Source organism: Parasteatoda tepidariorum, chromosome 9 (genome assembly GCF_043381705.1).
Source record: "Parasteatoda tepidariorum isolate YZ-2023 chromosome 9, CAS_Ptep_4.0, whole genome shotgun sequence".
Classification (NCBI taxonomy): domain Eukaryota; kingdom Metazoa; phylum Arthropoda; class Arachnida; order Araneae; family Theridiidae; genus Parasteatoda; species Parasteatoda tepidariorum.
The window spans coordinates 64,145,805-64,157,484 of record NC_092212.1 but is presented as its reverse complement, the minus strand read 5'-3'; the positions used below and the strand labels follow the sequence as shown (position 1 = coordinate 64,157,484).

General features: G+C 31.4%; 1 protein-coding gene and 1 long non-coding RNA gene across 3 annotated transcripts in view; both read right to left on the bottom strand.

The window, feature by feature from the left end:
- LOC122272072 (uncharacterized) overlaps positions 1-11,680 on the bottom strand; it is a 33,782-nt gene that overhangs the window by 16,880 nt on the left and 5,222 nt on the right. Inside the window, exons 1-2 of one of the 2 annotated variants that reach the window (XM_071185489.1) lie at positions 3,776-4,515; positions 2,355-2,508 (exon numbers count right to left, since the gene is read on the bottom strand). The exons of the other annotated variant lie outside the window; for it this stretch is intronic. Coding sequence (XP_071041590.1) covers positions 2,355-2,508; positions 3,776-3,975 — 354 coding nt within the window. The 5' untranslated portion in view covers positions 3,976-4,515. Of the gene's footprint in view, positions 1-2,354; positions 2,509-3,775; positions 4,516-11,680 lie in introns of those variants that run through there. 2 annotated transcript variants of the gene reach the window in all.
- LOC107450652 (uncharacterized) lies at positions 4,769-10,400 on the bottom strand. The gene is made up of 3 exons (XR_011637739.1): positions 10,251-10,400; positions 6,956-7,066; positions 4,769-5,764 (listed from the first exon to the last, which is right to left on the bottom strand). It is a non-coding gene; the product is annotated as an uncharacterized lncRNA (long non-coding RNA).

Sequence of the window (11,680 nt, the reverse complement as noted above, 5' to 3'; positions counted from 1 at the left end):
TATTTCATATTGTCTTACAACACATGGTCTTAGCCCTCTGGTGGGAAAGACTTAAAAACGAAACTTACAACAGTTACTGTTTTCAACAACTGAAATTTAGAATAGTGTGATTAAGAAAAATATGTGAACTGTTTGCAATTTCAAATTAATATTGAAATGCACAGTCTTAGAATTTTCTACAGTGAAAAGTTTTCGGAACTTCAGTGCTCAAAAAAGTATACAAAAGCTAGACGTTAAGAACGTATCCAATGAGCGAGCAAAGCGAGCATCTGAATGCGAAGCAATCCGAAATGAGCTGCGAAAGCAGTTCCAGGGGTTGGCAAGCGCCAGCGAGCAGGGGGCGAAGCCTCCTAATGTAACGATAATTTTCATATTGAATACTACAAAAAACTTAATAAAAACGCGTCCGAAAATGTTATTGAATTATTTATTTATTTTTATATTCATTTCATACATTATTCTTGACCTTCACTCCATAGCCCAGCCTCAGGGGATGGGTGGAGTTCAGATTACGTGTCACGATTGTTATTTCCATCTGACAGGCCTTTCTCAATTTAAAACAATTAGTACCCTTTGCAGGGATTCCCTCACAAAATAGCAGAAAAAATTATTTCCTAGCAAAATGTATATAATGTAATATTTCTAAGCAAAATTTGAATTTATGAATTATAGATCGTATAAAGTACAAAAGTTTTTCTTGTTATAAATTTCATAGATAAAACTGAAATGAACTAACACAAGTAATTCAATAATTTGTTACAAATCCAGATTTCGAGAGTAGGACATTTTACTAGGTCAGTTTTAATCAATGATTTAATATAAATTAGAAGATTTAATTAATAATGAAATATATTTTTAAAAGAAATTTAGAAATTTCTAATACATTTTATAATTTATGTTACTGACAGTGTTATTATGTTAGAAAGAAATTTATTCTGGGAGATCTCCCAACAAATTTATCTCCGCAGAGGGGAAGGGAGGAGGAGTGGTAAGTAGGTATTTTATTTACGTCGCACTAGAGCTGTACCATGAGCTATTGGCGACGGTCTGAGAAACATAGAAATATATATAACAGATCTGGATCATCTTCGGGAAACATACCCAAGGATGATCCGAAGACATGCCATCACAATTTTGATCCCCCGTAGAGGGGACGGCTCCTTCGTTTTGGTAGTCCGACGACCTGCAAGCGAAGTCGAGCTCTTTAAGGTAGGACAGTTTAACGATGACCGATACCGATCACCCTCGGTCCCTTAGTACGCTGATCAAAGTAGTCACCCACTCACAGCCAGTGATGCTTGCTCCGCTGTTCGAATGGGAACCGTGTCTTAACGATCAGTTCATTCACGATCACATTACGATCAATCACGGCGGAAGGAAGGATGGAAGATAATTTTTAATCAAAAGTTATCAAATCATCTAAAGTTCAATCAAAGAATTTATTTTTACTTAAAATTCCTAGTTTATCGCGGCATCTGTAATTTTTCGCTCCATTTACCGAAAGAAAAAAAAAAAAATTTTTTTCAAAATTTTCTTACTCTTAAAAAATGAATTTTTAGCTTATGAGTTATTTATTAATAAAACTTGAGCATCGAATTGCTCTTAACAATTTAAAATATTTCCATGCCGAATTATAGTTTTCCTCTATAACAATTACTAAACAGCTACAAGTAAACAAAACATCATAATTGCAGTTCAAACATTAGTTCATTTCGCAATTGATTCATTTTTTAATCTAATAAGTAAATTAGCAAAGTTAATTTTCAATTAGATATTATTACGAGCAGATTACACTAAAAAAAAATTATAATAAAGGTAAATACTTTATTTACGTAGCACTAGAGCTGCACAATGGGCTATTGGCGACTGTTTGGGACGCATCCCTGAGGATGATCCGAAGACATGCCATCACAATTTTGATCCCCTGCAGAAAGGATGGCTCCAATGCTTTGGTAGACTGACGACCTACGTGCAAAGTCGAGCACTTTACGGCAGAAGAGTTTAACGAAAACCGATACCACGCACTCTCGGTCCCTACGCAAGCTGATCAAATCGGTCACCCACCTTCTTACTGACCGCAGGTAGTGATACTTGTCTTCGTTGTTCTAATGGGAACCGTGTCTTTAAGTTAGTCCACTGCGGGACTTTTAATAAAGATTATCACGTGACAGTTAGTACTAAGTTCATTAAAGTTTCAGTACCTCAACAAAAAAAGTATCAGAACGTCGTACCGGCGCGTTCTGTCTCCACTACATTCTTACGTAATTCCTAAGATATGTAGACATTTTCTTACTTTTTGAATACCCCGTATATCTGTGGATATTATTAATTTTATTTACGAGAATTTTACTTACTACTACGAAAGGATCTGTTTTCTTCGTTGTTTTCGTGACCAACTTCACTCTAGTAGAAATTGTTGCTAGACAATTGGAGTTTTTCGAGATACTTCTTTTATTTTCTTCCTCTGGCACTTTCATAAATGCACTGTGGTGGCAAACAAAAGATTTCCTAAAATTTAACAAATAATTAACTTTACAATGGAGCAAAAATATATTACAAATTTAAAGATTTCTTTTGTTTAGTTATTATTCCAATACTCAGATTAAAGTTTAAAAACAGTAGCTTAAATTTTATGGGAATTAATTAAAAAAAACTTTTAAAAAAAGCTAGTTTGATTTCTTTGATATGAAACAAATCAAAGAAATAATTTTAAAGAAAAAAATAATTTTTGGAAATACATAGATATATAACTAACAAAAAGAAAAATTTAAAATAAGAGATAACAAATGGTAAAAAATTATCTATACAAAGATTTTTTAATTTGATTTCATAGCATAAGAGGGAGCCACGAGTAAAATACTAAATGTAATAAAAGCAACATCAGAGAAATAAAATAGTAATTTAATTCAAGATATGCGTCAGTTACTTTTAAATAAAGTATTTAGAGCCACAATGATTCAGGGGATTGAGCGTAGCCTTCCAATGACGTGAACCGGGTTCGAATCCCAGCGAAAGCTGGTCGAAACGAATTCGCATCCGGCTTGCACCGACCACAATGCTGACATGAAATATCCTCAGAGGTAGACGGATCATAGGTTAGAGTTCCCTTGCAGTCAGGCTAACCGTGGGAGGTTCTCGTGGCCATCCTCACCATGTAACGCAAATGCGGGTTAATTACATCAAAAAGTCCTCCATGAAGGCAAGATATCTCCCGATACTTGATCCAGGAGTTCCCTGGTCTTCTGGATTGGGTTCAAATTACAAGGCTACGAGTTGAACATTAGTAGTCGTAAACCCAAAACTTGGGTCACCTGTTTAACGATGGTTATAATATAAAAAATAAAGTATTAAGACCATTTGAAAAGCGGTATAAGTTCGAGGCTTTTAAAGGTTAGAATTAATAAAAAAATAATGGCAAAGGTTAAACAATTAGGGTTTAGTTTTTAACACTATTATTTGATAAAACATTAAAAAAAAACAATAATAATTATTAAAACCGTAAAAAAAATAATAAATAATTAATTAAACGAATTTTTTGCTTCAGAATAACTTATTCTATTTTTGAAAATAACGACTGTTCAATTTCTTTGTGTTATTTCTTTTATGAATAAAAGAATGAATAAAAATGTGATTTCAAAATGAATAAATTGGAGTGATTATTAGCTTCAAAAGAATTCATGCACTCAGTAATTTTAAAATTAAAAATAAATAAAACGTTTCCGATAGTGATTACAACACAAATTTTATTTAAAAAATAATTTAAATGGATACTCACCAGCAAACAAATCTTTCTCCATGTGGTTTTGAATTTCTGGAATTCCATTGTGTATTTGTTCTTTCCCCAAATTCTTTCACCCACTTGTTGCAATCTTCCATATTTCGAACATTGCTTCGGACGGTGATAGTGTTGGAAGAAATTCTTTCGATTTCATTTTTGAAAGAAGCGGGTAGTTTTTCAGGGGAGAAAGCAGACATTTCAGACTAAAATAAATAGCCTTTTTTTTTTTTTTTTTTTTTTTTTTTTTTTTTTTTTTTTTTTTTTTTNACTCGGTCTACGCTAAATATGCCAAGTTCAATGCGTCACAGTTACGTAAGATCCAATCAGCACGGAACACGCTCAGAATCATATTCACTTCGTGTAGGGGTAAAGAATGTTTTCATACTTTCTCCTCTAAGAGCATACGGCAGACCGGAGATCGTTTCGGAAGAGGGAGGAGCTATGCGAAGGTCAAAGGAAGTTCACTTTCCTGTAAACTACCTTTACATCTACAGTATCCCCAAGAGATTTTGAGCTCGCTGATTGGATTTCTCGGCATTGCCTTCTGTTACGTATTTTTGTATTCCCGCCCCAATATCATTTCTCCGTAGTTTGTTTACAAAATAGGAATCAATCATAAATCAGTTCCAGTATATTCCTCTTACAAATTTTAAAACAAATGCTAAAGTTTTGTATAAAAAATAAAATAGCGTCAACATTGGTCTTTTAAGAATAACACATTTATTTAAATCTATTTTGCTTTAAATTGTATTCTTATATTTTCTTAATTTGTTTAAAATATTTTTTTTTACGTTTCTTTATAATATTTTTTAATATTAAAGTTATGAATTTCAGGTAAAAGCAAGGTAAACAACCATCTTTTGGTAAAACATAAAATCAGCACAACATTAATTATTAAATATTAATTAAAGTTTTATTAGCTAGCTTTTATATAATAATTATAAGAATTGATTAATATTCAAATTGAATAGTATTATGAATTAATTCCGTTTAACTCCACTTCGTTACTCAATCTATCAAATAGATGTAGATATTTTCAATCTCGCCTTCCTTACTAGTAATTCGCTAGATTTCAAACGAGTTTTTATTTAATTTAATTTTTTTTAGTTAAAAAACCAATTTATAATCTCTAATATGTATAATTTTATCTCTTAATTTTTCTCTAATTTCTATATCTCTAATTTTTTCCCCTTAGCAACTGCTAATTGTATTTTGAATTAAATATGATTTCACCTTCTACGCCGAATGTCTGTTTATCGGGTAATTGCGATGTAGATAAGTCACTGACATATTTTACCCTTCATTTATATTTTTAAACTCTGTATCCAAAAAGTGTAAATATTAGTCGCTTTTAAAATAATTATTTAAGCGAGGAAGAAACTACTGACATCTAAGGAATCACAAGCGAGGAAGGCAGAATAAAAATGTCAAGACAAAATTGATAATCAGATGAAAATTAGAGGTGTGCTTGATAATATCGTTTAACTCCACTTTGTTACTGAGTCAATCAAATAGATGTAGATATTTTCAATCTCGCCTTCCTTACTAGTAATTCGTTAGATTTCATACGAGTTATTATTTTATTTTTCCTAGTTTAAAAAAACTAATTCATGATCCCTAATATATATACTTGTGTAATTTCTGTTGTCCCTAAAGCAACTGCTAATTGCATTTTGAGTTAAATATGGAGATTCACCTACAGTGATTTCAGCCTCTCCGCTGAATGTCTGTAGATCGGGTATTTGCGAGGCAGACAAGTCTCTGAAATAGTTCATCTTGATCTTTATTTTCTCGGACATTTTTAAAATTTGTGGAGGAATTCCTTTTTTACATGGTGCAGCGGTTGCAGTTAGCAGTTTCCGTTTTGAAGAAGAAAAAGAACATTCATCAAAGTGGAGAGAACAGATTCTGTATCTCACATAAAGGGCCTTTGGAGAAAGTGATTTAAGTTTGCTGTCTCCAACAGCTGCAATCCATTGTCGGCACCTGCAAATATAATATACTAAGTATAACAAAGGGTAGAATTATTATCAAGGTATAGCAAGCACACCAAACAATGACATTAAAAAAAATCAAGTTTAAGTCAAATCCAACTCAAAATATATGTATATAAGTTCAAAATGTAGAGAAAATATCGAGAGAAAAAAATTACAGAATAATAAAAAGAGAAGAAAATTATTAAAATAAAATAACATAATAAAAATAAAAAATTTCAATAAAAATGTAGGAAAAAAAGATATAATCTCTTCATCACCTCACACGATTATATCCGCAAAAAGGAGTGCTTTCTAATATTGTATCAATATAACCAAAGGGGGGCATGTAATAGTAATGGGATTCGTTGATTAAACTACTGCATATCCTAAGAATTGCAAATAAATGTTTGATCCAGCTTAATGCTGGAGCGGGGATTTCTTATTTCTAAAGCTACAGATTTTTTTAAAATAAATTTTCTTTTTCTTTTTTGTTTTTGTTTAAAAAAGTATAAGTTTAAAAACGTTATAAATAACAGATGTTGCTCGTAAATATAGTGACAAACTTCTGTGGGAGTTAGGGCACGTTATCATGATTAAAATTGCCTAGGAACCTATACCACGAAATAACACCGAACGCAGTTTGGGCAACTTTCCGGTTATGATTTGTTCAGAACCACACGAAGAAACAATTCATTAAAAAAAGAACCCCTAGTGGCGTATGGGGATATTTACGGGCATGAGTTTTTATGCTGTTTTAATCCTGATAAACTCCTTTAGAAGTTGGTCGCCACATTTACGTGGTCTCCTGTTAGTTAAAACGTTTTTAAACTTATAAATTTTGACAAAATAAAATGTCATTTAAAAAATTTCAAAAAAAAAAACTGTAGGTTCGGGAAAAAAACCGATTGCCGATTTCAAATCAACGAAATGGAAGTATCTAAAATCTGTTAAAAAAATCTCTTTCAGTAAAAAACAAAACAAAAAAAATTATTCCTCAGAGTAATTTTTTTTTAATTTTAACAATTATAAAGCTGTAAAGTAAAATAAAAAAAAATCTAAATTAGACAATTATAATGGCGCAAATGAAAAACCTACATGAGATACATAATGATAAAAATTAAAAAAATAAAAATCGGGAGACCGTTGTGGTACATACACAAATAAATCGAACATTTTAGTAGATGGGACTTTAAACATTCACCTTTCAGGATCCTTGGGAAACCTGTAAAAGTTTCTTTTATCAAGCATTGTATGATTGGTAATTCCACACATTACACATTTCATCCAGGAGTTCTTGGTATGTTTTTTTCTGCTGCAATTTACCACACGAAAAAAAGAGAAAATAAAACTTTACTTAATATATATTATAAATATAAATTAATATTCATCCAATTAATAGTCAATTTCTTTTACTAAATGCAATTACAAATTTAATAAAGTTGCACAAACTCATCATAAAAAAGAAACACTTAAAGGAAAACTGCAATACTGTTTAATGTTAACTTTTTAAGTAGTAAAGGGGGACGGCACAATAAATTTTAATCTGCCTAAGTACTGGTTTTAAAGTATCCTAGCAATTTCGAACCCAAATAAAGCTATGAGAGAACTTGTGAATGCAGCATTGAATCAAATTATTCTCTTAGTAGCTAGGAAAGGCGTCTCAAGTTTACCCGATTCCCCTAGTCTCCAAACGTTTCCCCTCTCCTTTAGTTTCATCACATCTTTTTTCTCACACAAGCAAAGTCTAATTTCGTACTGAAACGTACTGGTGTGGTGATAAAACGGGATTTGCCGAAACCATGGTACCGGAAATGAGGAGAGTGGAGATATAACCTTATAACACTTAATTTTTTAACGGAGTATATAGTTCTCGCGGGTAAATACATTGCTTTTACGTTGCATGAAGAGAAAAACAACGAAATACTCTCTCGGTCATTCAAATCAATGTAGCGGAACACTTGGTTCATTTTTAAGATCCAAAGGGTTTGTTTGTAATTAATTGAAATTTTAATTGTAAAGGACCTATCGTAGGACTCAAATTTCTTTTAAAATAAAATGACTCCTGCATACATAGTTTTCAATACTTCACTTGGCTCAAAAAGAACTTTGCAAACTACACACAGCTAAACCTCATATAAATAAACTTAAAGCGTATTTAATTTATAATGAAAATAAATTAAAAAATTTAACTATAATAAAAAAAAATATACCTGTAAAAAAATGAGTTTTTTTTTCCTTACAAAGATTTACATGGAAATATTGTTTGCTGACAATTCATGTTAAAGAATGTTAATAAGTGTTATAAAATTATTATTTTGGTTATATAGTTCTTTCATTTAAATATAATAAAACGAGGTCCAATTTTTCTTTCTTTTTTGTTCAGTTCACTATAAATCAATTAAATATGCATTTGTCAATTTAAGCTGAAATTATTGTGCTTTTTTGAGGTAGTGTTCTTTTTTTTTCACATTTAAAGACATAAATTAAAATTTTTATCCACTTTTACTGATTTTTAAATGTTTATAGGAACCAATTTTACCATCTATGATTTGTGCAGTCACCTGCTGATAACTCCAAAAATTACAAAAATGAACAAATGCCAAAAGAAGTGTTTGCTTAACATGAATGCGAGTAACAGTAAAGGTTAGTTTGAGATCAAGAAGAGAAGCCAACACAGGGGAATTATTGCCTCTTGTGTGCAATGCGTTTTTTCACATGATCATTTCATATCGAATTTATTTGTAGCTATAAGCACAAAAAATTTAAACTTGGTTTTTAATGAGAATTGAGCATACAAGTTTATGGTCAATTGTTTACAGTAGGTAAAATTTTGAAATGTTCACCTACCTTACCCCCAAGATTGGTCAAAAAATTCTAATTAATTTTAGGCAAAAGACTAACTGAATTTCTTTTCATGCAATAATCTATATTCCAAAAAATATTTTAATATAACTAAAAGTTGCTCTATAAAGGGTTAATTTGCAGGTTAGGTCATCAGGGATGAAAGTTACAGGTTGGAAAGGTCAATTTTGAAACTTTAACTACTTATTATTTTACATTAGCTTAATATTTTATCGTTCTCCCCCCCCCTTTTTTTTAATTGAAAAATTACATAACTCAGCTTAAAAAATCATCGAAAGCTCTAAAAACAATATTTATTTTTATATAAGAAAAAAATATTTTTTGCAAAAACGTTTTTAAAAAAATAATAATTTTATTAAAAAGGGACGGGTCCAAAATTCGCACTATTATGAAGATTACGTAGAATTAAGGCATCGTAAGCGAAGCGAAACATTAATAGCGCGTTTCGCTCTAGTGTCGGCTGAAGTATGATGAATCACTAAAACAACAAATAAAGCTGATAGTGAGTGTTTAGTGCTCTAGCACAGTTGTGATTCATATGATTTTATTAAACCTGATTCATCTGCCACAATACAAATTGCAGACGAAACGATTTTTTTTTTTTTTTAAATTGCTTAGATTAGTAACAGATCGTCTGCTGTCATGTAATTACTAAACCACAATTTTTTATAACCGTCGTTGAACAGCCGACCCAATTTTTATGGGTTTGCGACTACTAATGTACAATTCTGTAGCCTTGTAATTTTGAACCCAATTCAGGAGACAAGGGAACTCTTAGATCGAGTATTGGGAGAAATTTGCCTTCGTGGAGGACTTTTTGATGGAGCTAACCCGCATTTGCGTTACATGGAGAGGAAGACCACGAGAACCTCCCACGGTTAGCCTGAAGGCAAGGGGACTCTAACCCGTGATCCGTCTACCACTGAGGATATTTCACGTCACCACAGTGGTCGGTGCGAGCCGGATGCGGAATTCGTATCGACTGGGATTCGAACCCGGTTCGCCTCATTGGAAGGCGAACGCTCTATCCCCTGAGCCATCGCGGCTCGCTATACCACAATTGACTGAAATAACTATAGCAAAATAGCAGGAATTGAAACTTCTTCAGCATCCTTCGCACTCACTAGACCTAGCCCCCCGCTGACTACCGATTCTTTCTTAAGTTGGATAGCTTTTTAATTAGAAAATAATTTATGCTGTAAAACTAACCATCTAGGAATTCAATGATTTGCTCCCACGAGCATTTAATCCCACTCGCTCAGCTTACATGGCAAAAGTATCAAAAAAATGTGGACGCATACTTCGATGAAAAAAATAGTTCCTTATATTTGCAAGCTATCAACCAACTTTGACTTTCTACAAATTTCGTACTTCAATCTAATATTATGACGCATTTTCTTTTTAGTGTACATTAAACGCATTATGTGTGACTTACCTACAATAGAACATAGTTTTTCTTACATAAATCACTGGATTTAGCAATAAAAAAATCCCTGTCTAATGTAAAAGTATGGTAGATAATAAAAATAAGTTCACATTCATTAGACTAACTTCATCAATAAAAATGCAATATAACTAACATAATTAATAAAAATGCCATTCAACGAATTAAAATTTAAAAAATTACAACTTACTTTGACACAGACTTGTGATTAAAATCATTCAAAGACATCTTTATTTCGTCCTTAGAACGAGTCAGAAACTAAAAACAAGCTGCGAATTTTTCGACCATGTCAAACAAGGAGTTCCTATGGGTTGTTTTTCTTGTAGACGCTTTCACACTGAATATTCCGCGTTATAGGTGTGGAAGTTCTTTTTCTCAACGGACTATACGATGGCTTACGTCACAGAACCTGTTTACCATGCAGATTCACCATGCTAAACTATTAAGAAGTATGAGAGAGCTTCTACAAAATTACAATGGACATCGTTAGAAGAGGGGGGGGGGCATTAGGTATATGTCCCCTCAATAATATGAAATCGCAAATAATTTCCCCCACTGTTTAAGACAGTAAAAAGAAAAATAGTAATCATGAACCAATCAGCGATTGCAATATAGCTAAGCTAAGAAAGCAATAGAACAAACTAAGAAATAAAAAATAATGGTAATTATTATATGAAAGTATTTCGAATAATAATTACTATTATTTTTTTTTCTCAATGTTTAATTTCCTAGTATGCTTGCGTGGATTGTTTGTACACTCCAGCGAATAACATAAGTATCAAGTGCTGCTGCTAAAAATAAAAATTTGAAAGTACAGGGTGTTTATAAAGTCCCGGACGCATGTAAACTATCTTTACACACATAGTATCCCCAAGAGATTTTGAACTCGCTGATTGGCTTTCTAGGCATTGCCTTCTGTTACGCCTTTTTGTAGCTCCTCCCTAATAACATTTCTCCGTAGTATGTTCCCAAAATGTAAATCAATCATAAATCAGTTTCAGTATATTTCTCATACTAATTTTATGACAAACGTTAAAGTTTTGTTCAAAAAATTAAACAGAGTTATTAATTGTATTTTAATAATAACACATTTATTTAAATCTAATTTGCTTTAAATTTTATTCTAATATTTTTTAATATTAATGCTATGAATTTTAGGTGAATGCACGGTAAACAATCGTGTTTTGGTAAAACATCAAATTAGTATAATAATAATTATTAAACATGAATTAAAGTTTTATTAGCTAGCTTTTATGTAATATATATATATATATATAAAGAATTGATTAATATTCAAATTGAATAGCATTGTGAATATCCTTATGCACTTAGAAATTAAAATCTCTTACTTAAATTTATTAAGTATGATTGCAGAACCACTCAGTTAAGTTTGAAATTATTATATGAGATTTTAAAATGCATATGAATAAATTTTTAAAATTATGTTTGAAAAAGATATCATCATATTTTAGAGGATGATATTCTAAAATGTTAAAAAAATTTAAAAATTGTAGAATTTTTTGAAAAACTTCTTTTACATTTCTCCTGCGCCACTTTCATAAACGCACTGTGGGGACAAACAAATAATTTCCTGCACTTAAATAATAAAAAAATATCTAT